At 48.3% G+C, this 27,837-nt stretch overlaps 1 protein-coding gene across 4 annotated transcripts in view; it reads right to left on the bottom strand.

The window, feature by feature from the left end:
* Positions 1-7,905: 7,905 nt before the first annotated feature.
* LOC100773612 (ribosomal protein S6 kinase alpha-2) overlaps positions 7,906-27,837 on the bottom strand; it is a 280,709-nt gene continuing 260,777 nt past the window's right edge. For all 4 annotated transcript variants that reach the window (XM_027401140.2, XM_035440447.1, XM_035440448.1 and 1 more), the window contains 8 exons: positions 26,830-26,955; positions 20,141-20,230; positions 18,745-18,903; positions 16,819-16,980; positions 14,959-15,035; positions 14,133-14,250; positions 11,797-11,934; positions 7,906-11,060 (listed from right to left, as the gene is read on the bottom strand). In XM_027401140.2, the coding sequence (XP_027256941.1) occupies positions 10,935-11,060; positions 11,797-11,934; positions 14,133-14,250; positions 14,959-15,035; positions 16,819-16,980; positions 18,745-18,903; positions 20,141-20,230; positions 26,830-26,955 (996 nt within the window). In that variant the 3' untranslated portion in view covers positions 7,906-10,934. The remainder of the gene's footprint in view (positions 11,061-11,796; positions 11,935-14,132; positions 14,251-14,958; positions 15,036-16,818; positions 16,981-18,744; positions 18,904-20,140; positions 20,231-26,829; positions 26,956-27,837) is intronic.

The following is a 27,837-nucleotide window of genomic DNA, read 5'->3' as shown; positions in this document are numbered from 1 at the left end:
ATTGTGAGGGGTCCAGCCAGCAGATATTATGCTGTGGCCTGGCCTGGATTTCTTTGGGTGAATTGAGAAGAGCTGTGGAGAGGAGCTCAGTGGCCTCTACTCAAGGCCAACCCCCAGACGGCATGTCAGATGTGCTGCCCACTCTGTTTTTTTTAAACAGAATCTCATTGGCCTGAGCTCACCAGGTAGGCTAGGCTGGCTGGCCAATATGCCCCAGGTGTCTCCCGAATGTGAGATTAAAAACTTGTGCTGTCTGGTTTGGATTTTTATTACTGTTTTTAATGTTTGGCTTGTTTCGTTTTTTAACATGGATTCTTGGGTAGAATTCAGAAGGTTGTCCTTCTAGGAGCTGATGCCATCTTGTAGCACCCGTGGGGGTATCTGCCTCCCCCTGTTTATTTTTACTTATTTGATTTTAGAGGTGTATTTAATGGTTGTATTTGGAGACTTTCTGTTTTTTAGTTTTAGTGTTATCTGTTTTCATTTGTTTGCTTTCTTTTTCATTCCTTTAATCTTTTTTCTTTAAAAAAAAATTATTAGGCAGGACAGTTAGGGCTACACAGAGAAACCCTGTCACGAACCCCTCCCCCCAAAACTCCAAAACAAAAGATCAATTATTTACCATTGAGAATGTTCTTGATCCATGGAATTTATATCTATTTGGCTTTTAGCTAGTTTCAGTTTTCAGATTTTATTTTTGCTTGTTGGTTTGGTTTTTAGCTTTCAATTTTCTGGTTTGGGTTTATTTTGTTTCTGCTTTTGTTTTTAGTTTTAAGGCTATCTTGCATTTTATGTTTTGATTTTGTGTTTTGGGTGTTTGGAGTTTGGGTTTTAAAATTTTGCATAGTATCTATTTTTGTTTGTTTTCATTCCTCTTTTTCCTTTTCTTATTTCCTTTCAGATTTTTTCTTTCCATCTAATTTTCATTTATTGTCCCCAGCATTCAGGCTCTGGCCCTTCTAACTCACTGGATTCTGAGCTGGCTTTTTGGTTTGGGTTTTGACTTTTGTTTCTATGGTTTGTTAACTAGTTTTGAGTTAGGTCTTTGGTTTTTAATTTTGCTTTTTGTTTTCATTTTGATTTTTTTTTTCAATTTTAGTTTCTCATTCCTTATTTCACTTTATTCTCTTTTGTTGCTTTTCCTATGCCATAGCTCCGGCAGACATGCCACCTACAACGTCTAATCAGACTGAGGAAGAGGCAGTAGTGCTAAATCCTGTACCCATCTTCTTTGGTGAAGAGATATTCACTAGTCAATACACTGTCCTGAGGAAATTAGGCCAGGGCGCCAATGCCAAGGTGATGCTGGCCCAGCACCGTCTCACAGGTGTCCAAGTAGCCGTGAAAGTGCTGGTGAGGGAGAGGCAGTGGCGCCAGCCTTGTGTTTCAGAAGTGGACATTCTGATGGCCATCAGGCACCCAAACATTGTCTCTCTCCTCCAAGTCATTGAAACAGAGAAGAATATCTATCTTATCATGGAGATGGCTGAGGGAGAACAGCTGTTTCACTATGTCTGTGAGTCTGGAGGCTTGCAGGAGAATGAGGCCCGAGAACTATTTCACCAAATCATAGGTGCTGTGGACTACTGCCATGACCACGGCATAGTCCACAGAGACCTGAAACCTGATAATATCATTGTAGACCGTTCTGGAAAAGTGAAGATCATCGACTTTGGCTTGGGGACCAGGATCAGGCCTGGGAAGCAGCTTGACAGGCCTGGAGGGTCGTTTCTCTTCGGTGCCCCTGAATTTTTCCTAGGTGTGCCATACGATGGCCCTAAAGTAGATATATGGACCTTGGGAGTCCTTTTGTTTTTCATGGTAACAGGGACACTCCCATTTGCAGCACGCACCTTCTCAGAGCTTTGGGAGCAGGTGGTACTAGGGAGGTATGAGGTTCCAAACCAGCTTTCCACAGAGCTACAGGGCCTCATCAGATACTTACTAACTGTCAACCCCAGCCAGAGGCCAACAGTTAAAGAGATCAAAAGGCACTCATGGCTAAGACGTGAGAGCATGTCAACTCACAACGAAGAGATAATCCCAAACTTCCCAGACCCTGCAATCATGGCAGCCATGGCAAACATTGGCTTCAACATCCAAGATATAAGAGAGGCTTTATTGAATAGGACATTTGATGAGACAATGGCATCATACTGTTTACTACATTATCAAGCACGACAGGGACGTGGCTACTCAACCCACTCCAAGTTCAAGTACACAGCAGTGACACATTTCAACTCACCCACAGATTCTGTCACTTTCCCTATGCCTTTGAGGAGGAGGGCCAGTGAGCCTGCCCTTCAGACAATCTTATCTTCAACAAAAAACCAGAGCCTAGAGATTGTCCAACAGCCCAGACAAAGGGGTGACATAAGTGCCATTGAGCAAGACAATCCTCTCTACTTCTATTCTTGGCATATTCTTGTCACAGCTCACCTGTGTGGCATCAGTGCTCCCCATATTTATTCCCCAACCAGCCACCAGGGGAACACAGAAAACGTCACATTACTCGAGAAGAAGCCCCTCCCCAATGAGCCAGACCATAGTGAGTGTACAGCCTCAAGTCCCAGACAACACAGTGAATGGAAGGTGTGGCCAAGGAGGATTGGGCAATGTCTATTGAAGCTTTGTTGCTGCCTGCCATCACAGAAGAAGCCTCGTGAATGGCGGAACAGAGTGTCTCCCCAGAAATGAGGGGACAAAGTGAATATCATAGAAAATTGAGGTGTGTAGCCCAGGTCCATTTCCATGTTCAATTGTATCTCTACTTTTATTAATTTCTGTATCAATGGACAGATCATAGTTATGAGCACTTACAGGGTAAAGTGTGCAGAAGGCTAGGTCTAGACACCATGGAATGGTTAAATCATGTCCATAAACACTGTACAGTAAAGTCCCTTTCACATGTATCCTTGCACTGTAAGTGGCTAGGCTGGGGATGCAGACCTCTGCCATCCTGAAGTCACACTGTAGGATGGAACCATGAAAGAGCCTTGGCTGCTCTGTGTCTCCTATTACCAGCCCTGAGGCCTGGTTCACCCAGGACAGAGGTAGAATGGGATAGGCTTCTAGTGTGGGGGCAGTCCAGTCATCAAGGACACATGTCACAGGGAACTCAAGATAGCTGGGTTAGAATGGGACCTCACATCAGCAACAGATAAAAGAGCCCAGCAGCCAGGATCCCTGAGTTAGGCATTGGGGTCCCACACCCTTTTCCAGTTGCCTCTGCAACCCCGAGGGAAGGGGAACAGAGCAGTGACCCAGATTAAAACTCTCCCCTGTTTTAACCAGCTTTTTGTTTTCTCCCCGGGCTTGACAGGCCTTTTCTATTCCACACGCCCAACCAACCGGGGTCTGAGACTGAGAGTATCCACACCCTAGTTTGCCCAGTCTGGCTCTCAGTAGGCTACAGCCTCTGTCTCTCAGCCCCCCAGACTTCACAGGAAGATTGAAGAGTCCATTAAGACCTCTACTGTCATAAGACCTGAAAAGACAGGGCATCTATGTCTCAAAGAAGCCGGAGGAGGGAGGCTCCTGTCTCAGCCCCCAAGATTCACCCCTGTCTTGGGGACTGACCCCCCTTTCCTGTCCATTCCTGCCCTGTGAGCCTCATGGCTGCTCATCACAGATCTCTCAGTCTCTCAATGACATCCCAGCCTGCTGTGACACTTGGACCTCTCCCGGTCGGCACTCAGATGCAGCGGAGTGTCCCAGAGCTTGCACTTTCACATTTGAGTTTCCACTTCCCTTTCTGAACTGGTCCTACTGCACTGAAACAAAGCCTTGTGTGTTCACCCCTCCCCCCACCCATCGAACCCACTTCATTATTGGAAGGAGAAACAAGAACTCAAAATAAGTAGACTGGACACTCTCACAGTAGTGTTCTAGGTGGGAGAGGCCCCCGTCTGGGTGGACTGCAGTCATAGAGACACAGGCAGAGGGGACTCTAAGCATCAGGGACTCTCATTCAGAGAGACACTGGTTGGCAAGGATTCCAGTCAGTAGGGACACCATTCAGAAGAGATTCCTGTCAACATGTTTTCTAACCAGTAGTAATCCAAGTCAGCTTGGAGTCTAGACAATGGAGACGCCAATCAGCCAATACTCATGTCAGTAAGATCCTGTCTCCCTTCCTTAGTCCCGTGTCTATAGGCATGTGACCACCATGCCTGGATCATTTCTTTTCAGGGCTGCTGGGATCCAAATGTAGGTCCTCGTGACAAGCACTTTACTGACATTGCTTTGTCTCTATACCCATGACCCTATGTCACTGTTCTACTGCTGTGAAGAGATACCATGACCAAGGCAACTATTGTAAAAGAAACACCCAGTTGGGTGCTTGCTTACAGTTCCAGAGGCTTAGTTCATTATCATCATGGCAGGAGTATGGTGGCGGGCAAGGTGTTGGAGAAGTAGCTGAGAGCTACTATATCTTGATCTACAGGCAGCAGGTAGTGACACACACTGGACCACCTGTCAACTCTTCTAATCCTGTCAAGAAGAACTCCCTCTGACTAAGCATTCACATATATGAGCCAATGGAAGCCACTCTTAGTCAAACAAACACACCCCATAATCTTACAGCATCCTTTACCACAAACCAGCAGCAACACAAGGATGATGCCAATTTGCAGCCACCGATGTGAACCATGCTGCCTGAGTCTGTGAGGTCTTAGCAATTGTGGCTTTGGGTACTTAGATCAACACAGCAGAAATTAATCCCTGAGACAATTCCCCTCTGTGGCCCATTCAAACAGTCACCCACTGCCTCCCCATATATTACTACTACTCGTCTCCTTACACCTGATAGGTGGATTCTTGAGGTGTCTTTCAAGCTTTCTGTTGTCTGGATGCAACTCCTCTAGTTTCTTTTTAATGGGGATAGTGTCTCACACATGGTGCAAATGTAAAGCCCACCATACAAAAATAAGAAAAAACCAATCACCAAATAGCTTTGGGGTAGCATTGAAAGCAAATTAAGGAGAAGCATTAACTTCTAGCCAAAAGAATAACATCTGCCTTTGGGTGGAGATATAAGAATTGGAAGGCCAGCCTGTATAGTGAAACATACTGTCCTCTCAACACTCCCTTCGTAAGGTACTTACGAAGCAGGTGTTTTAAGGAGGAATCTAAACCTCCTACATGAACAACCAGTGTTCATACCCTGGGTTCCTACAAAGCCAACCACACTCTGATTATCTCAACACCTTCACCTGTACAGGTCTAGGGTGGATTTATGACCCTCGGCTTCTCCCAGCTGGGACCAGCAGAGCTCAGACTTCATGTTCTGCTTAGAACTCAGGGCCAGCAGTCACCTGTTCAGGGGGTAGAAGGAACCAGAAGCAAATGCAGGTCTGGCCTGCAGTGTCCCCTGGGAGCTCTGTCTGGTGACGTGCCCTGAGAGAGCTACCAAAAGGAACAGGTTGGAGAAGGTTCTAGTTACCTGCTGGTGTGAGCAGGCAAGTGTTGAGGTTGTGGGCTTACTGCCCTCTAGTGTCAGATCTTAATTGCAAACAGAACTGACAGACTGCCAGGTCAGGTGACTTTTACACCAAGTGACCTGGAAGAGCCTCACCCAGTGTCAGGTCTCTATCTGTGGCTGTTGAGTTTATCTGGTCTGCTTTGCAAGTAAGAGTTATTCATCGTAAAGTCATGGCCTTAACTGCTAGAATTCCTGATTCCTGATTCCCGGAGTAAGGTCAGCCACTCTGAGATTTACTCCCAACAGAGCTGCTGATGCCCTGTGGGCCCTTCTTAGGGTAGACAGTTGCTTGAGCTTTGAGAAAAATGATCCCCAGAACAAGGCACACAGAAGGCCATTTGACGTCCTTTGGAGATGGATGCTGCTCAGATGCAGCTGAGTTCAGGAGGGCATTTGTCTTGGCAAAATTAACACAAGATACAGTGACAGCCTAGCACAATCCCCATCTTCTTCTCCCAGGCTCAGCAGACCCATAGAGGACACTCAGGTCAGCATTTGGGAATTACAGAGCCACTTGCTGCTGGGTGCGGGACGGGGGATTGGGGGCAAGTCTCTTAGGCTTTTGCATTTTGCTGTCACAGCTATTTTGATTCTTGACTAATTCCAGGGACATCTGTGGAGTAGACAGCATGGGGCATTGCAAGGGCAGGTGAGCTCTCACTTTGCTGCTAATTATGGTTGGGTTTGCTTACATACCTTCTTGAAGGATTGCTGTTTCCTGAGGTAGGAGTCCCTAGCTATGACATAAATCCACCTGGAGATTCTCCATCACCCCATAAGACTTAGGGCCCTCGGAACTGCTGAGCATACAGGGTTCACGCTGTTAGCTGTGTGGTCTCTTCCCCGGGTGAGGGGCATTTTGGGACATTGCTAGCATCTTCAGTACTGGTGGGTTCATTTGTTGGCCTGAAAGTGGGGCAAAAGCCAAGAAACTGCACTTCTTCACATTACCAATTTCTCCAACCAAGAAAACAGAGGCCCAGGACTGGAAGCAGACCCAAGCTCAATGGGATTCAGCAGGTGGGATGGGGCTACCCCGTCAACATCAAATCCTTGGGACCCATCTATAAGGCAAGTTGGGAGGCAAAGAGGAGCTAAGGTGCAGACTGGACCAGGGGACCAGATGCTCTCTTCATGTCTTTCGTGGTATCTTGTGAGCACACCCTAAGGGGCAGGAGCTGGTTCTTGTGCCTTTATTGTGATGGTGAAATTCCCAGGGAACCCTGGTGCTGCTGCCTGCTCAGAGCTCCAACAGGGTCAGGAAGATCTGCTCTGCAGTGGGGTGGCCCGGCACATGGGGTTTTATGCTGTCCAAGCATACACCTATGTTCATCTGATACACACAGGACATATATGGTTCAGGAGAGTCAGCAGAGGGGCATTCGTGTGTTGCCTGTTGACACAAACTGCTTAGGAATTTACCAAACATGAGGTTATGTTGAAGAGTCAAAGACCAGCGGTGTAGGTTCATTTTATCCCTAATTTAAGAAAGGAAGGAGCTATGAGGTGATGAGGCAACTCTTGGCCACCTGCTTTAACTTCTCATTGCTCTTGGCTCAACACTGGAAAGCACATCCCACACACTCAGACAACACACATTTAAATGTATATAAATGTGCTAGCACACCTGTATATACATGCACACTCACTTTGAATTTGTGCAAATATGCCCCCAACTCACATTTCTCTACACATTCATAGAGTGGACGTAACGCTCCCATATGTACATATTCTCAGACATTCATGTGTACACATTTTATATATAAACCCACACCTACACACATACACACACAAACACATAGCTGTGAAAATAGAGTGGATGGTATTCTGACCCACTTCCCCCTGAGGTGTACATATACCCATGCACATTACAGACATGAAAGCATACACACATATGCACATGCACACACACACACACACACACACACACACACACACACACACACACACACACACACACACACACACACACACACACACACACACACACACACACACACACACACACACACACACACACACACACACACACACACACACACACACACACACACACACACACACACACACACACACACACACAACACACACACACACACACCACACACACACACACACACACACACACACACACACACACACACACACACACACACACACACACACACACACACACACACACGGCTCTCAAGTGGATAGACCCATGCCACTCCAACTTTCCAATGCAGGCTCACACACGTAAGTATGCAAAGCTCTTAAGGAGGAAGAATAGAGTGCTGTACCACCTCCCATGAGGTTTGATGGCAGCAGAGGTGATTCACGGTGACTTGGAAGAGAGAGAGGAACAAGGGGGTGGGACTATGAACTGTTATTAGTAGCAACATAGAAAGTGCAAAGGTTCTCACTATTCCAGAAAAATATTACACTTCATAAAATCCATGTTTATTCAAAAAATCTCATGGGAAAGTCTGGAAAGCATAATAAATATCTGTACAGTGGCCGCCCGTCTCAAACAGACAAAGTGTGAATGAGGTGTGAACACAGAGTGAACTGTAAACGTAACTGCTGAGCGTGTAAATGCAGTGCGAGGCGGGCGCAGGGTGGTCAGGTGTTGTGTCACCTGCATGGATGAGCCATGCTGGCTTCGCCTTCCACCTTTTTCTGCCACACAGGGACCACAGAGTCCTTTTCCACTCCAGCTGTCTCACAATCTTGCAGGTGGTGAAGGGCAGCAAAACATGCCAGAGAGAATGAAGAGTCATGGCATATTTTCTTCTGTGCTTGAGAGAATCAGTACAACGCAGGCATCTTAAGGAACAACACCATTTATAAACAATACTGCCAACATTAGATAGCACAAGGTACTAGCTTCTTAAAAAGTCAAACAGTACCCCCAAATCAGGGCACACAGGTAGTTTAAAAATCACACATTCCGACTGTAGGACAGTGGATGCTCATGGCTTACCCGCCATTGACTTTGGGTAGAATCTGATAAGCCCTGCCCCCTTCAGTGGGACACTTATCATGTTCTCATCGCAAACAGGACATGAGCTGCCAGTGGGATAGCCCAAAAGGGACCGCTGGGTAGGGTTATGGGAGGCCTGGGGTGTAGGCTGGGTTTCTCATGACAAATTCTGTAGCTTCCAAGACCCAAGCTGCAGCAGGGTGGGGGGCAGGGGGAACTCAGTCACTTGTGTAGAGAATAGAGAACCTTTCATCATGTTGGGTAAGGGTTCACTGGAGAGGCAAGGTCCGATAGGGACACTGGGGTCACATGCCACCACCGCCTGCTGCTGCACAGGAAACTTTAAAGAACAAAGATTAAAATAATCCCACCGCTACATGCTCTGTAGGCTGACTCTACCAAAGATTTCAAGTATCATGTGCTGGGTGACATGGGGAACATCGAGGTATTTCACTCTCCGTAGAGCAGGGCTGGGCCAGCATCCTCCACAGACATGTGACATGCTTCACAGACACGTCAAGGATAGTTTGGTATGTTGGTGAGAGTGAGTATAAGGCAGATAACCTGACTCTTTTTACCGAAAAGAGGAGATAGGACCGTGTGACCAACGGGGACGCGCTATGTTCACCTCCTCAGCAATGGCTTCTATGTTCTTTTGTTCTTTGTCTTCATTGCAACTCATAGATTTGAAATTGCAAATCCAGCCCGAACGCTGTGGGCACCTGGCACATGATCCATGCTGGAGAGGCCCCCGCTAGGACTACCTGCTATTGTTTTCCTCTAGATTTCTATCATGAAATGGAAGGACCCAGACCTCAAAAGTTAGTAGGGAAGTGATTTCAGCCTTGAGAAAAGCATTTTCCATTGAGAAAATATGAGAACTTCCCTAGGGACACCGTGAAAATGGCACACAGTCACAGTCTGTTCCCAGTCTTTGTATTTTATAATTTTCAAACAAAACAGAGTCCAGTGGAGTAATTAAAGCTTGTGAAATAAGTTTACATTTTGAGGTCTGAAATAATTAGACCGAGCAAAGGAATTATGTTCCCCACATCCCACTGGGGGCAGGGGCTCGGTTCTCCAGCTAAGTGAGGCACAGGAGGGGCTACAACCCATTTGCAGTCTTCCCAGTGCAAGCTTGCTGTGACCAGCAGGTGTTTCCTACACCTCCTGGGCAGAGAGGCTACCCCTCAGACTGGCAGTTTCTGAGCCACAGTGGAGTGTCCTCTGACCTGAGCCCACTACGGGGGTATCCCTGGCACCCCCCAGAGAGACTGGAGGATACACAAGTCCTCTTCCAGGGCCAGGCTGAGTGGAACATGCCATGCAGGAAGGGTCTCCCTCTACTAATCTGCACAAATAGTGTGCAGACAGCCTGCTCTGTGTCACTACTGCTCCCCACACAGACCACACCCTGAAAACACTATTGGTGAAGTGTGATTTTAAGACAGGTCTACATGACAGAAACACAAGATGCAAAACAGAACCACGGCTTTTGCGAAGTGCCATCACTCTGGTCGGCAGCCTGTCCTGGCACCTCTCTGAGGCCAAGGGGCTCATGTGTCTCTCCTGTCCTCATTCAGGCTAAGGAAGAGCTGGGGGAGGAAATAAAGTTCCATTTCTTTAGTTTCTCTGTAGACCAGGAAAACAGAGAATGAATGCACTACCACCACTTCAGGCAAGCACGTGCAGAGTTGCCAGCACAAGTGCCAATGGCAGAGCCCCGCATTCTCCAGTGTCCTCTGGGCCAGAGCGCTAGGGAACAGCAGTGCAGTGGGCACTGGCTCTGCCTGGCAACTTCAGCCATCATGAATCGGGCTCTCAAACAGGCTCAGCCATCTTGACTCTTGGTTTGGGGGCTTTCACCCTGACAAGTGAGTGACAGAGTCAGGGAGAGGCCACCCAGCATCTCGTTTGTGAACCAGAGGATGGTGAGGGATACTCTTTGGGTGATTTTGGACAGGACAGGCATTTAAAGTGGATGCCATCACACAGCCACTGGTGATACCAGAACACCCAGGAGCATCCCGCTCTTCCAGAGCAGCTCTGAGGTCCCCTGGCAGGGACCCTGCACTGACATTCTTAACTTGACAGTAGGACACCTTTGTGAGAGGCTGACCACTTAACTGACTTAAGAATGGTAAAACTGCTATGCTTTGGACATAAGCCATGACATGAAAAGACCAAGAGCCCCTGAGTGAGTTCAGGCAGGCTCCAGCAGGGTGCTATGAGGTGACAGGTTCATTTGGTTTCACTCAGGAGAAAAGGAGAGCGGGCGGCGAGGTCGGCACAGCAAGGCTCAGACATCCTGGGCAGGAACCTCTCCAGGGCTGCAAAGGAAACACAGAGACAGCCAAGGCCAGATCCATTTTTGTGCTGGACTCATGGTCACTCAGGTGCCCGTGAATAGGACCTGTATCTGGCGTCTGGGAGCCTGAGAGGACATCCGGCAGGGAGGCTGAGGCTGGAGGGCAGGCTTGGCCACTACAACCTGGTGGATGTGAGTCTCTTCATACCTCTGCGTTGGGCCAAACTAGAGGATAGCACAGGCTCCAGCCTCGGTGCCTGTGGGGTCCTGTTCAGGGCAAAGTAGGTGGCTGCCATGGCTCCCTGTAAGAGGAAAGGAGGGTGGGTGAGCACGGTGCCATCAAGATGGGAAGCTGGAGCCACGGGACCTCGAGAGCCTCAGTTTACGACCCTGTGAAGCAGGGAGACTTTACTCTAGGATTACCGGTGCACTGAGGGGTAGCAGGCATACTGCTGTGTCCACAGCGTCATCAGTCCACAAAAGACAGCTACTACCATGACCTCCCAGTCTCAACTGGGGCCTGTGCCTAGGAGTGCTTAAGACTGGGGTGGAGTTCCGGGGAGGATCATGCTGACACAAAGGCAGATGTGTTTGGAGGCCAGCTGAGTTCCCCAGAAATTCATAGCCAATGATTCGTAGGATCTGTCACTCTGAAGCAGTATGGACTGATTTGGGCATCTCGCTCATCTTAGTGCAACTTCACACCATTGAGAAGATCCCGGATGGACTTCTAACAGGACTAGGCTGGGACTACATGCACTTCTTAGAAGGATGGCACCATCTGCACTGCATGTCTACCTGACAGAGGTTGCTAGCACAAAGGGGACTTTGACAGATCTCTGGTCCAGAAATGAGGGCTCTGCAAAGCCATGGTACCAAGCACCACCCCTACACCAAAGCTGCCATTCAAACACAATTTCTGTACGTGTGCTGAGGTAACACTGTGAACCTGTAACTGGCGACTTCACATGCTACAGTTTCTTCTCTGCCTTGCTCCGGGATTCCCACGCCCACTAACAGGACCTGGCCACTCGGTACCTTTACTAGGTGGACGTCTTGTCTGGTCAGCTGGCTTTGGGGTAGGTACTCTCTGTTCACAATCCATGGGTGTTTCAGCACCTGAGCCGCTGTTAGGCGCTGCTGAGGGTCCACGTGCAGCATCTTGGACACGACATCCTGCCAAGGGTTCAGAGGGGAGAGGGGCCATTGTGTCGGGCTGGCCAGGGACTGCCCAGTAGAACACAACTGTAATTTTGAGGTGGTTTTTTTTTTTGTTTTTTTGTTTTTGCATTTTGGGTCAAGTGGCATCTAGGTTTATGAGTATCTAAACGTATTTTAAGTGTCAGTGATTACTGACTTAGCAGTAGGTAGAAAATTTATGTTTCACTGAAGATATTATAGCAAAGGTGTTTTAAACATGAAATGGCACACATAAGCTGCTGAGATAATGCTTTGATAAAAAACTGTTGCCTCCTACAAACACAAGAAACACCATGCAGGGGAACAATGCCCTTCTACAGAGAAACTCAGCGCCTCCTGGCATCTGGCTGCAGTGACCTCAGGGATGCTTTGGAGCAAGTCTGTCCTGGTGCGGCTCCTGCAGTCTCAAGTGTAAACAGGAAAGTCATGAAAACATTGTTTCCTCAAGGTCTCAAGGCTGTGACACGGTGTGCCAGCACACACAGATGTACATAAAAGCACACTATCAGGGCCAAGAGGGGGACACTCGGTGACAGAGTGCTCACTTGGAGTTGTAGTTTGGAATGGGAATGTTCCCCACAGGCTCATGTGTAAAGCCTAGGTCCCTATGTATCAGAGCTATGTTGGGATAGTCTAGAAACTTTGGGAGGTGGCACCATCTGGAGGAAGTAGGTCACCAGCAACAGGCTGTTAGGGGTATCTTATTGCTGGTGTCTTCTGTCTCTCCCCTCTGCTTTCTGTCAGGCATGAGGTGAACAGATATCCCCCACCACCTGTTCCTGTACCATGATATGCTGACTAAGCGCCTGGGAGCAAGTGAGCAGGAGCTGAGCCCTCCGAAACCACAAGCGAAAACAAATCCCTCCTTCTTGAAGTTGTTCATGGCAGGCGTTTTGGTCACAGTGAGGAAAAACTAACACACCCAGCATGCATATGGACCTGGGTTTGACTTCCAGTGCCACAAAGCTAATCCCCAACTAAGCCATGACAAACTCACAAAAGATCCAAGACAAGCTATCAGGGCTCTGTATGAGATACGGGGATGGGAGGTGCTGTTGTATGACGAGTAAGGAAAGGAAAAAGGACAGGAGAAAGATGAGGGAGGAGAGGGCACAGCAATGGGAGAGGCTGTGGTGAGGGTGAGGAGAACCAATGAGGTCTCGTGGGCAGCAAAGGCCCCTTCTCGTTCCTTCTCTGCTTTCAGACAAGGCGCCAGAACCCTATCCTGGTATGAGGTTTGGCACTGGGAACCCAAGCTAAGACAATCCCTGTATCATCTGAGACAAGGTGGCTATGTGGGAAGGAGCAGCTGGGGTGCTGGAGTTCAACACATGGGAAGTGCTCCCCAAATACCACTGTTTCTTCATCACCTCCACCAGGACCTCCACTCTCTCTCCCACCATCACCTCCACCAGGACCTCCACTCTCTCTCCCACCATCACCTCCACCAGGACCTCCATTCTCTCTCCCACCATCACCTCCACCAGGACCTCCACTCTCTCTCCCACCATCACCCCCATCAGGACCTCCACTCTCTCCCACCATCACCCCCATCAGGACCTCCACTCTCTCTCCCACCATCACCTCCCAGGACCTCCACTCTCTCTCCCACCATCACCCCCATCAGGACCTCCACTCTCTCCCACCATCACCTCCCAGGACCTCCACTCTCTCTCCCACCATCACCCCCATCAAGACCTCCACTCTCTCCCACCATCACCTCCACCAGGACCTTCACACTTTCCCCACTGTTACCTTTAACATGACCTTTGCTGTACTCTCCACCATCCCTTCTCCCTTTTACAACCATATTCTATACCATCTCTTGCTTCTCAGGGACCCTAGCTGCCAGCCACTCTGTAAACTTCAGGCTTGTAGTCCTGGTCACAGCAGCTCGTTCCCTAAAGGCCACTCTTCTTTACCCTCTCTAGCTGCTCATGTCTACATTCGCCTCCATCCCTGCCTACACTTCCTATTGGTTCTGTTGCTCTGCACAACTTTACCACATTAACATCATGAAGAAGGTAAGATTTTCAATTAAAGAAAATCTGAAACACTCTGTGAATGAAAGTCCATAACGCTCATATGGGTGGCATCTCCGGCAACCCCACAAACAATATGCCTGTTGCAGAGTCTCCATGCCTAGGAGGTAAGAATACTGGAAACACACTCACTTTTGCCGCGTCAGATATGGAGTCCCAGTTCCCCCCAGAAAGGGCGTACTTTCCACTGCCAATCCTTGCCAGGATCTCCTCAGGGGTATCATCTGGTCCGTTGGCAAAAGGGGTGAACCTGTGTGGGAGAAGATTGATGGCCCTGAGCTTACAGCTCCATACCAGTGCTTTCTGCTGAGGGAACAATATCTGACCCTTTCTTTTCTGAGTCCAGGGCTTATGCCCTAGTGCCATGCCGCCTTCCTCACTTGGTCAGTTCTGGGAGTCAACAAGATGGGCAGGGAAGGCCTAGTGTGCACACTCTCTGGGCCCTTTTGGGTTACATTGGTGCCAGGATCCAGACATCACATGCTGCCTGGTAAGAACTCTGCCTGGAGATTTGGTTTCCATGATGACAGAGTGGTTCGGTGGCCAGGAACCTGAGGTGTGGAGTTTGAGGGACCCATGGGTTGGCCTACCACCAAATCTTGCCTCTTGGGCAGACTGGTTCTTGAACTTATGAAGGACACATCATGCACGTCAGGTTTATCCTTGTCCACCACCCTTACACAAGCTGGACACACATCAGCACACACCTCCCGAGAAGAGGAACATTCGATTCTCTTGGTGTTGCTTCCAAGAGAATGGCTCGGGTAGTAGAGGGGCTGTGGGCTGGTCTGCAGGAGGTGTGTACAGGAGCTGACTATTCTTGTCCTTTCCTTATCCCACAGGGTTTGAATAGTGATCCTAACACAGATGGGTTGGTGTTGTTTACACACAAGCATGGGGGAGGAGAGGAGTGAAGCCCTTGGGCCTGATGCTAACACCCCTGGTGGTCCTCCATTACCCAGCCAGCATGGTGTATAGCAGGATTCCCAAGCTCCAGACATCACATGCTGCATCGTAGCCTTGCCGCTTCAGGACCTGGAAGGGCAACAGGCATGGTCAGGATTTCACTGGGCAATACCATTTCAGAGTGGGTTTTCCTAAGCAATTGGGAAATAGTCAGGCTGGGGTGGTCTGCTGGGTCAGCCAGTCCTACCTGGCTGGTCCCTGCAGAGACAGGCAGAAGTTTTGCTTTTCAGTTTACCATATTAGCCACATTTAGGTGTGACATCCAGTGCACATTCACAGGGTGGGACAGCTATCCTCTAGACCTCCTTTACCCCAGACTAAAACTTTGTTCTTGTTAAGTACAAATTCCCCACTGGCCAACCCAGTCCCTGACAACCCCATTCTCCTTTCTTTATGAATCTGACCTTGCGAGGAACCTCATATAAATGAAATTATACAGTGTTGTCCTGGGACTCACAGCATAGACAGGAATGACCCTGATCATCCGTCTGTCTCCACCTCTTGAGCACCATATGTGCCACTATGCCTGCTTTATGTAGTTTGGTTTTGAGATGAGGCCATAACACGATGTCTAGGTTGGCCTCCAGTCCCTGAGCTCAGGTGCCCTTTTCACCTCAGCCTCCCAAAGAGTTCCAGTGGACTACAAATGTGTGCCACTGTACTCTATATGTCTTAGTTAAAGGTTATGAAGAATTACTAAGGAGGAAGAATTCTGACGAATCGTCACGTCACACAATGGTGTTATATGGGGGTAATCGTTGGATATGATCATACTTGGGTGACAGTGAGGAGCGCAGCCTGATGCTCATGGATCACTGCACATTGCTGTGATGGCCTGAACAAGCCATTAGAACCCTGTTCAGTTTCTTCCCAGGTGAGAGTGAGGGGTCTACTTTCATCACTGCCTTCCTGACATTATGTGCCATGGCGTAAGGCAGGTATTAAATGCCGAGTGAACTGCAGTTCTGAGTCACTGGCTGAATGACCTCCCCCAGTCATTTGAATGCTGACTTTGCTTTGCTTTCCTCACTTACGAAATGTGACTACTTGTATGCACTCTGTCAGTATCGTAATGGCCAAATGAGGCACAATCAGAGCTTCAGACCAGCTGTCTCCACAGGGGCCAAGGTTTCTCATGTGCCTGGACAACCCCTGGACAACCTGCTGCAGCTGCTGCTGCTGCTGCTTTGTCACTCTTAGACCTAGACCTGCCTGAGTCTCGCTCGGCAAAGCACATAGCAGTGTCTTCCTCTTAGGACCTGGAGCAGACCTGACAGTTCTAAACAGGGCCTGCACCTCTCCTGACTCCATCAGCACCACTAGTCCCTGCTGCCACCACTGTGGTCCCAATTTTCCATCAACTCATGCAAGAACCCAGACTCATCACTGCAAATGTCAGCAGTAGCAGAACCTATTGGAACTGGCCCCAGGAAGCTGGCAAGGGGGACAAGGTGCCCTTTTGTGATCCTCTGAGGTAAGGGGTGGGGAGCAGAGTGGTTCCCTTGCACATGTGAGCATTTGGGTGTACACTGTTGTGGGCCTTCAATATTCAAGCTGGATGGATGCTGACTTGTTGTCAAGGAAACCTTAGAGCAAGAATCAGGGTGCATCAGCACCATTTAAGTGTTTTTGATGGAAAGTAAAATGCTCATGGTAACTGAGTTGGCTGATTCCAGAGAAACCATGAGCTCTCCTCCCCCCACAGAAGGCTCACCTTTGTGTTTTGGGGTCACTGCTGAGCCCACTGTGCTGCCTCATTACCCCAAGCTCACTAGTCACTCTGTTAACAGGAAAGGCAGCGTGTTTCCCTCAGCCTGGCAATGCTGTCTTCCATAGGTTTGGGGATGGCTACCTCAGGGGCCACGAAGTTCGCTGTGTAGCACGGGGTCATGAGAAGTCCATTCTCTGCTCGAAGCTGCTTGGCAAACCCAAAGTCACAGATACGAATAGATTCAGGGTTTCCAGACTCATCCATGTAAAGAATGTTACTTGGTTTCAGGTCCCGATGAACAACCTGGAAGGCAGGAAGCATTCATCAAGGCTGAGTGGGAGAGAAAAGGAGGGTATGCGAGAGGCAAGGGCCACCTGGGAACTGATTCCTGGGGCAGGTCCCCATGGCAGGAGAAAAGGACTATGTTCTTCTGAGGGGCCACCCTATCTCTCTCACCCATGCTGGTCACTCATGGTCAAGTATCCACACGGTCTGCCTCCACATAGGACTGTATGGCGAATAAAACACACCCTATCTGAGACGCAGGAGCAGCTGTTGGCACTATGCCACAGAAGGGCTTGTGACAGAGATAAAAAGGTTCCTGTGCTTTTAGTTCATTCAGAGAAAATCGGCCCACAGTGGGGTCTTGTGGAGTATGCCAGTGCATGGGCCACTTATCACTTATCGAGGGTACCAGAAGCACGGTGCACCTGCCATGGTGACTCCTGGCAGCAAGAGGAGGGGCTCATGGCTGCACAGACTGCATCTGCACCATTCAAGGCACAGACTCCAAGCATGTTCCATAATTACAATGACAGCTGTCATGACAGAAGGGCCAGCAATACCACAAAACAAAGCAGCTATTTAGGACACAAAGTGATGCCTTCTGAAGGGACAGAAGGCCCTTTTGGTGTGCCTTCATGCAGTTGGGAACCCGAACATCCCAACTGTCCTCCTGTGGAGCAGTGGGAGGTTCTGTTAAGAAGATGGAAGTCATACCCTTGGGCAATCGGGCCCAGTTCATAGACACTGACAGCAGCCTACAGGAAGACTTTTGTCTCCATCCTCATTAAGCAGAAGAATATCTGTGAACTCTCACACTCAGGATACTTCTAGAATCTGGCTATTGGGAAAACTATGTGTGGAACTCCTGGATCATGGGAAAGTCCCACAAAAAGGCACTGTGAGATCCTGGAAGTACTGTCCAAGCTGGCAAGCCTGCATACACAGTTGACCCAAACTTGATTTATGAGACATTCTGAGTAGAGAAGGAAAGACCAGAGGAGAGGGTAGGGGGAAGGATGGAAGGAAAGGCAGAGAGGCACAGGTAGATGGAAGGATGAAGGGGAAGGATGAGAAAAAGACACAGAAAATGTATTACACTGGCTGCTCCCTCCTTGAGACAGAGAATGTCACCTGTAGCTATGCAATGTGGACTTGGGTGGGAGGGTTAGCTTAACCAACGTGTGCTTGGTCCTCTAAGACATATAAAGTGCATGGTCCGGGATTTAGAAGTGAGTCCCCGAGAAGCTTGGTGCAGTCTGGGCCACCAGAGGCTAAGGGGACCCAGCTGTTAACCCTCTTTGTTTAGCTTTATGTATCATGTAATGAAAATTCTAAACCTCTCTTTATCAAGGTCAGAGCATCAAACTTTCCTTGGTAAAACTGGCTTACATGAATTAATTAACTTAGTTCCTGTGTAACATATGTCCAGACGGGGAGCAGAACAGGTCACAGCAAGTCACATCTCTTGGGTACCCTGTTCAGAGGTGAAGGAGTTAAGAGGGCATGCACAGAAAGCACTCTGTCCCCGTTTGCCTAAAGATGTCAGTTTACAGAGATTCCTCACCTCTGCATCCACAACTCCACTGCTCTATGGTCTTGCATCTACCTTCCTGTAAAGTTGCCTGCATTCCTGTAAAGTTGCCCACCTTCCTGTAGAGTTGCCTGCTGCCCTGAAGCTGGGCCAGTGCCCTGGCCTGGTTTTTGCTGCTGTGTGTGCAGGTAGCCCCACCTGAGTCATTTCTTGCTCCTGTAGGCTATACAGCACCCTAGCCTGGGCCTTACCCCTTGGGAGTGCAGGTAGTCCATGGTCCTGGCAATGGTGTAGAGCACGTCACTGGCCTCACGCTCTGAGAAGCACCGCTGACGGAGGATGCGGTCCAGCAGCTCCCCGCCTCGCATGAGCTCCATTACCAGGTATACGTACTTGCCATCATCATAGACCTGGAAGCCAAGGGGAAGCACACGACACCTCAGGGACCTGTATGTCACCATAGCTGCTGTCCTCAGGCCCCTGGCTATGCAAAGGAGCAAGGACTTCAAGTGGGGTGGTGGAAAGAAGCTGGAGGCTGTGTCCCAATGAGTAAGATCAAGTTGTCTGACTGTTGTAAATGGGTGAGTAGCCATTCCAGCTACACAGGAGTGGCTCTTCTTAGGAGGGAAACAGCTTTGCAGTCTTGGAGAATGAGCAAGCTGGACCGGGGGAAACCCGGGGGCTTGAGAAAAGTTGCTGGGTTGGGATATGTCATAAAGTTACACTGCCAGTCTCTGTGAGGTAGGCACACCCTAGGAAGGAAAGTGACAGTGGTGACGGCACTCTGCAAGGACAATGCTTCTCAACTGTCATCATGCATGTAATTTTGGGGGTCAGGTCAGAGTGCATGTTCTGACTCTGTAGGTGTGGAGGGGAGGGGACCTGGCTCTAAGAAACACTCAGCTTTCGCCAGTACTAGCTTTAAACTCAGTTTAAAAACAAAAAGCAAAATGTAAACTAGCTATTTCTGTGCCCTGCATATACAAAGACTTCCACATAGGTATCCCAGTCACCAGTGCATGGAGCCAGTGGAAACCTAAGCTTTAAGAACCAGGTGAAAATGAATGACAGACCTAAATGGCTTATTCTTAGCTCAGTGATAATAATTTAATTGATGAATTTCCAGAACAAGCTACTAAAATAATTTACCTGACTTTGACCTGTGTAAAAGGTGTGGAGCTAATTCTGGTGTTTTGTTTCTGGACTTATGAGTTCACTGTTCTATTTTGAAGGTGGGAAGATGACGCTATTTCAGACCTGGTCTGCTCACCTCCAACAGCAGGGAGAGCCATCTCTGAGTCTCCAAAGGAGCTGGTTTTGGTTCTTACATGTGAACCAAGAATGAACAATCAGAGCACCATGCTTGCACAGTGAGGGGTCCGAGCCACCCAGGGTTTTTATGCTTGTGCATGGCGTGCTTGGGTAGAGTGGGGAAGGATCCAGGGCTGTGCATATGCCCAGTTATGTGTGTATGCACCCAAGTTTGGGTGACCAGTCACCAAGGCACTAGAGACCCCTGGGTGGGAAGTGTCTGAGGCAGGCGATAGGAGACCCTCGGCACACTGAACAACACTTGCGCTATGCCAATGGTGGCATTTTTGTGTCAGTTGAAGGAAGGAGATGGAGAGAGATGCTACAGTCACTTACATCTTTTAGGGTGATGATGTTGGGGTGCTGACCATACCGCAGGAGGATCTCGATCTCTTCTGAGGGGTCCCTTTTGCTCTTATCAATGATCTGAAGCACACACAGCAGGTAGCAGTGAGAGATTTGCTGCTAGTCTTGTTGGACCCTTGCAGATAATGGACCGAGGCCCCAGAGAGCCACAGCATAGCTGTCCCCCACCCCCACAGTACTCCCACCAAGCTACTTAAAATTTCTCAGAAATGTAGATCCAGTCTCTCCTGTCTCCGCTGGCAAAAAGGGTGCAATTAAAAAGAGGAAACCAGGTCTGTAATTCCAGCAACAAGGGAGCATGTAACAGGAAGAGAGCAAGTGGTAGGACCGTCGAGGCAGCTTAATGACACCCTGTCTCAAAGTAAAAAGGATGCCAGGGATGTAGCTCGGTGGCAAAGCTCTTGTCTAGCATGTACAAGGGCCTAGGGTCAATCCCTAACAACACAAGAAAGAAGGGGACAGCCTGTAGGCACAAATCTCAAGATATCAAAAAGGCCAGATGCAGTGGGGGCAGCTGTGGAGAGCTCACCCAGTCACAGCAACTAGCACAGTCTATGGCAGCCACTGAACTCTGGCATTAAGCTCTCAGTTCACACAGTCAAAGTGAGCTCCCAGTCACAGAGGCCTCGGCTTTGTCCTGGAAACTGCAGGCCAGCCACAAAACGTAGTAATGTTGCAGGTCCTCCCAGGAAGTTGCCGGAGGCTGAGCAGACTGCATTTCCCTTGGGGCCAAGACACACACCCCTCTCTTTTTTGGTTCCCCAATTCCCCTCCCCCAGTATTTTGCACAATGTAGAATAGCAGATAACTATTTAACTCCAGGAAGATGGGTGGCTTTCCCTTACTCAGTGCCACAAATTAGAGCCTGCCTTTGAAACAGGAGTCCCTGTGCCCCTACATGATGGCTCTGACACCTCTGAGAGTGCCTTGCTTCCTATGTTTGTGGGGAGCTCTGGTGGAGAGAGAGGAGCTGTGTGTGTGCAGTAGACATCACTTAGGTTGAGAATGACTCGTAAATGCAGAAATGTCCCCCACCCTCTAACAGTACTCTGTGTCTTTGTACACTGGCACTGTCCAGTTCCAAAGCCTCTCTGCTCTGACTACATGGGCAACCCACACCCAACATATTCCCTTTGAAATATATTCACAGGCTTAGACAACTTAGTGGTAGATGCATGTGTTTCCCAAAGTCATTTTCATGATAAAGTCATCCACTCCTAACATCAATCTGGTCTCCTCCCAAGGAGCCAGATGCAGAATGAACAAGAGGAAGTCTTTTGTCAACTGCTACGGACACTTAAGTTGGAAAAGAACCACAGGTGCATCCTACACTGGCACTAGTTTTAAAAGCAGAAAAGGAATGGAGACAGACACATGCATTTCCTTGAGAATGCATAAATAATCCTGGGAAGGAAGAGGAAAATATCAAAACCTTGGCTTCCCAGGAAGGGGGAAATGGGTAATGAGGGGTTGGAGCTATGGCTGAGAGACCCTGAGATTTCCTTAAGTATAGCTTTTAAATCTGGATCATGTGAATGCTATCTGTTACAATTTAAATGTGAGAATACTGTAACCATCATAAAAATACCTGGGACCACAGGTGCTCGACCCATTTCCTCACTGAACTGTCTGTCTTATTTCTATGTGTTCTTTGGATGTATGTCATGAGACAAATTCTGATGAGTAGTGATAAACACTTGTGAACAAATGCCGTCTTTTAAAGACCTTAAGATCTCACTGATATGGAATAACATTTTAAGACTGTAGTAAGAATTAATGTGTATGTTCAACTAGGAGGCACGCTGGAGGACGCGCTGGTTAATCTGCTAGAGTATGGCAGGCACCTGGGCATAAACATTGTGTGCCATAGCATCACACTGAATATCACTTGTTCAGTGAAACTTGCAAAGCAGCTCCAACAAACACTGTGAGTGAGTGAGGCATTCTCTCCGGCGACTGCTGAGTGGCTGCAGAATATACAAGAAGATCCTTCAGGGAGTTTCCTGGTGGGATGGCTTCTCAGGAATTATGTGGTTGCATTCACTTCCAACTAGAGCAAATCCTGTGGACCATGTTCTTGGCTCTTCTCTCCAGGTATACGCTTGATGGCAGAGACAACCACAGTCAAAGGCAGGGGAGGTCTCTGCTTCATTGCTCTTCTTTGCACCAGGAAGATGCATAGAAGTGTCAGGCAGCATCCTGCCCACCGCGCAGCTGTCCCTGCTGTAGGTGTGTTGTGCTGTGCAACACACTGCTTCCCACTCTCCTCAGAGGTACTAAGCTAAGACTGGCTTCCACAGTGGCTGGTGCAGGAAGATGGCTTTTTGTAGCAGGGGAATCGCATTTGCTGGTGGCTGCTGCTGCTGTACAAGAGTCTTGGCCACTGGGGGCTAGAGAGATGGCTCGCCAGTTAAGAGCACTGACTGTTCTTCCAGAGGACCCAGGTTCAATTCCCAGCACCCATGTGGCAGCTTGCAACTGTCTGTAACTCTAGTTCTAGGGGATCTGATACCTCCACCCCAATGTACATAAAATAGAGGTTAAATAAATTATTTTTAAAAAAATGAGTCTTGGCCACCATCAAGGCATTTCCCCAACTTCTCCATGTCTGTGTCTGTACGTGTCCTTCCTTGTACTTCTCGAGCTCCCCATCACCAAAACACCGCCTTTCTAGGTGGTGACCTTGAAGGCTGGGTCTGAAGGCAGCAAAGTGAGCACATGGGTAAGCAGGATGCACTCCTCAGGCCCAACACTTCCTTTCACTTGCTGGAAGGATCACAGTATGTTGGAAGCAAGTCAAGTACAGCATGTAATTACTTGAAAAAATAAAAATAAAAAACCTAAGACGTTTTCTCCTGTAAAATTAAAACAAATGACAAAGAGAAAGAACTCCAGTGTTTTCTTAGGAGGAAAAAAAAATTAAAACTTCCATGCCATTCAGTTCTTCTAAAAATAAGCTTTCCCCAGGCCAAGCATCTGTTTGATTCTACTTCCTTGCTGGCTGACAAGTTCTATACACAGAATGAAATTGAGCATAGGCAAGCAAACTCTGCTGTACACAGATGACATGATGTGAGTCCAAACTTTGGCTCCCATGGGGAGTGAGGCCTGCCCTGTCCTGGGTGTGGTGGCCACATCCTTTGCTGTAGTTGAAAACACGGTGACATACATACAAAAACAGCCACCCAATTTCTGACAGAGAAGCCAAAAACACACTGGGCAAACTGGCTGTCAGGACATGGAAGAATGGGCCCTCTCACCCTGCATACAAATCAGAGACCTCAATGATGGTGACAGGCCATCAGGCCCGACCACTCCTTGGGAGGGGGGATAGCAGCAATGAAGAGCTGTTGGGGAGGAGATTAATATTCTTTCGTGGTGCGGCCACAGATAGGTTGCTCTGGATCAGACATGAAACTCAACTCAGTAGCCAGAGGCAGAATGGCCACAGAAGTGGGGGCGGTTTTGGGAAGAGGAGAAGGTTCCAGAGGGAAAAGGAGGCAACAAGGAGTGGAAATGACCAAAATAAACAATTCAGAAAGCTTTGAGAGAACAGGGCAACACACACTTTAGAACAACCTTAAGGCTCTTTGTTTAATTTTTATTAATTCATTTCTTTTGCTGTATATGTATGTGGCTATGCATGGCAGAGAGCACATGTGAAGATCACAAGACGGATTGCTAGAGTTGGTTCCCTCCTTCCACCATGTGGGTGCTGGGAATGGAACTCAGGTCATCAAGCTTGGCAGTAAGGATCTTTATTTTTATCTGATCCAAACTATAGGCATTTAGTAACAACAGGGGTGCTGATGAGGAATGTGGTCGTTGGCTGCCTCGTACCGGCCAGGTCCACCTGCATCCCCCAAAACTTCAGCCACAGGAGGCGGTTTCAGTAGAGGTGCTTGCCTGTGCCAATGTGTGTGTTCCAAAAGGCAAGGGCAAGAGGAAAGGCTACCTGAAGGGCGTCTCTGTCAACCTCCGAGTTCCAGTTATCCTATTTTTGTTGTAGATTCGGATACTGTGATCAGAGACAAAAGCTGTCAGAGACACAAAGAAGATGTGTCAGAGACAGAGCAGCCTCCTGAAGGAGAAGTTAAGGGTCCACAGGCAGTGTGCTCTCTGTTGAACAATTTTCTAGGTGTTGAAGAAAGATGATCCAAAGTTGAAGTGCAGCTCTGGAGTGCTTCCCTCGTAACTGAGCAAGCCCCACAATGCATGAGCACAGGCCTCTTTCGTCTACCGCTCAGTCTGCCCTGCCTCCACACACACCCAGCTTTCTTGAGTTCACAGTCCTACAGAAAGGCTTGCATAGGCTCTGCTCACTGGAGCAGTGTGGACACAGAAGTTGAACTGTTGGCTCTTCCATCTTTGAAGGAAACCCAGTGAAGGTTCAACCCTCAGAGAAGTGGACTTACTGCTGTCCATCCACAGTGGCTTGTGTATACCTTAGTCCACACGTGGACACTGAACTGTGTCTTGCCAGGAAGCCATGGCTTACCATGGTAATGTTCTATCCAGGGAGAGTTAATTTAAGCATTTTCCAAATAACAAATTAGGACTCACTGTACTCAAAAAGGGCAAAGGAGTCCCTGCATGTCCATCACGTGGTTTGTCCAGGGAGTTTTAAGACTTAGAATGACAAACAGGCTCTTCTGCTATTGTCAAGTAGAGATATAACACCTGGCTTTTCTTCCTAGGGTGTACAGGTTGGGGGAGGGGCTGTCACAGATTGCATGGAGTCACACCTCAACAGGATCTTTGAGAACAAGAGTCCTAACTCCAGCAAAGCTGATTACAGATGGGGACTCTGCGTGAGAGTTGGATGTGGGAACATAACACTGGCCTTGTCAATGGGGCTGAGCTGCGGGGCACAGAATTGCACTGAACAGCAGCGGGCTGTTTCTAGAAGAGCTCTGTGGCTGCCCAGCTGGCCACACAATGGATGTGTTTCTTAGTGCTCTCTGGCAACAGTGTTTGCTTCTAGGAGTGCTGCTGGCCTCGAGATAAACAATCTGAAGAATTTCTCTGAGAAACAACTAACAGAGAAATACTAAGAAGCCCACGCAAGCCACAAAGCACTAGAAAGTTCTGGGGTGAGGTGAATACAGATCCTCTGTTAAACCCCCAGCCATGCACAGTCTAGACCTGTATCTGTGCCCCCGAGAGGATGGCTCCGTGACACTGGGTGGTGAGCTCCTGCTTTGACTGTAATCACCTCTAGGCCACAGATTCCCGAGATGTTTTGCTGCTGTCTTTTTTTGCTAGGCTGCTGAATGTTTTCACAGCCTGAGAAACCTGGAGTAGATGGCCTGTGAAGATGCACTTTCTCTTGAGAAATGTACACTGTCAAGAAACGGCAGTGGATGCACAATACCCCAAGGGCACCAAGTAGCTTTGGAAGAATCACAATTGGTGCAAACAACTCATGTTATGTCTTGCTGGCCAGCTCCACCTCCCCCGATACTCTCTGAAGAGCTGGAAGAGTGCCACATGCCAAGCAGAGCCAGTATGGTTCCTGCCATGGTGACACAGGCTCAGACTTTGTCCCTCAAGCCTGTGTGTGTGTGTGTGTGTGTGTGTGCGCGCGTGCGCGCGCGTGTGCGCACGCATATATGGAGGTCAGAGAACAACCTTAGGATTCAGTCCTCCCCTTCTACCTTATCTGAAACAGTCTCTTTCTCATTGTTTACCTCTGTGTACACCAGGCTAGCCAGCCTAAGCAATCCTCGGGATTCCCCTGTCTCTGTCCCGACCTCACCTGGGAACACTTAATAATACAGATGTGTACTCCATATCTGGTTTTATGTTGGCTGTGCAGACCTGAAGTCAGGTCCATATACTTTGTAGCAAGTGTTGTACCCACTGAGCCATCTCTCCAGCCCTGTCTTATGTGTCAAGAGTGGGTAGTAGAGGTGTAGAGGTTAGACCTCCTCACGGTTGTGGAGAGAGAACACACAGTGTGCAATGTATGGCATGTGCTTCTGTGTATGTTGGATGCTGACTTCAGAAGAAGGACTCTTTAGCTTTTACTAACTAGAAAACCCTAGACATTGGCATTTTGAATTCCCAGGCCAAATATTTAATCTATAACAGTTACAGAGGTGAAAATGACTATCTAGAGTTTGCCAAATTGGATTACAGGTATTACAGGTTTTGGTGGTTGGGTAAAGCATTAGCTGTCTCTTTTATTCTCTATTTCTATTTATTTAGATTATTTTTTCACAGCCATATCTTTTTTCCTTCCTCTTCCCCCCTTTCCTTCCTTTGATAAATGCTATGCCTGTTTGCCCACTTTTGTCTTCTTAGATACTGTGTGCCCAGAGCTATTATTCTTGGCAATGTTATACTTAGTTACTGAAGACGATTGGTTCCACGTTGGACATAGCTGGAATATTTATGACTTGAAAAGATTTTTTTTTGGTTGAGATAGGGTCTTGCTACATAGTCCAGGCTCGTCTGGAACACCCAGCTTCTCCCACTTCAGTTCCCTGAGTGCTTTGGTTGCTGTTGTGTCACCACACCCAGCTTCAGAATAATTTTTAAATGGTTGACTTCATATCAAAATAAACTAAAGTCCATCACATCAGAACTCAGAAACTGTGGATGGAGAGAGCCTGCTCAGCATCTGAGCTCCTCTAATCCAGGGATCCTTGCCTTACCTTCACAGCATACTCGGCATCAGTGGCTTTGTGTACACACCGCTTGCACACTGAGTAGGAGCCCACTCCAATGTCCTCCTTAATCTCGTAGCCATCAGTGAAGTGGATATTGTTCCCATGTAACTGCTGCAGAGAGGCCAAGACAGGGGTGGTTAGCAACCGTGCACACAGCTGCAGGTGGCTACAGATATACAGATCCAGGGCACCCTGGGAACTTGTGAGCTCGAGGAAACTAAGAGTGCCTTGCCCAAGGTCACAGAGCTATGCATAGGTGGTTCTAGAGCTCCTATGGCCTACGGATTTTCATATTCAGACACCTGGATATTATGTGCCCATTGAACACTTGCTTTTCTCCCAAAGACTCCTGGTATTGAGAATCCATGGAGTAAAGCTGTGGCAGTGAGAATCTGTGGAGTAAAGCTGTGGTGGTGAGAATCTGTGGAGTAAAGCTGTGGTAGTGAGAATCTGTGGAGTAAAGCTGTGGTGGTGAGAATCTGTGGAGTAAAGCTGTGGTAGTGAGAATCTGTGGAGTAAAGCTGTGGTGGTGAGAATCTGTGGAGTAAAGCTGTGGTGGTGAGAATCCTCGGAGCAAAGAAGCACACATTTGTATGTGGCTGCAGTGCTATCTCCAGAGTGAGTGTCCAGATAAAACACCAACCCCACATGTTTAAGCCACAGACCAGCTCTGGCCCACACGTATAGTCCCCACTTGCCCACCCCTGAGAATGAAAGCCCCACAAACCACAGCCACAAGGGAGACAAATGCCAGGAAAATGCAATGCCACCTATTACACTGAATGAAGACATCAAGTGCTAAGTGAACTTACTCTGAATTCTCTGAATTGTAGTTATAGCCATATAATGACAGAAGTCTAAATGACTTCCCCACTGACCTCCCAACGACATGGCACCCACAGCTCACACAAAGATAGGGGCCGCTGTCACAGACATCCATGGTGATTATCTCCTCAGACTTTTTTCCTCTTTAGAAATGAATGTATAATGGTT

This window comes from Cricetulus griseus, chromosome 2, assembly GCF_003668045.3.
Source record: "Cricetulus griseus strain 17A/GY chromosome 2, alternate assembly CriGri-PICRH-1.0, whole genome shotgun sequence".
Lineage (NCBI taxonomy): Eukaryota > Metazoa > Chordata > Mammalia > Rodentia > Cricetidae > Cricetulus > Cricetulus griseus.
Note: the sequence above shows the minus strand (reverse complement) of the source record. Positions and strands in the feature narration are given on the sequence as shown.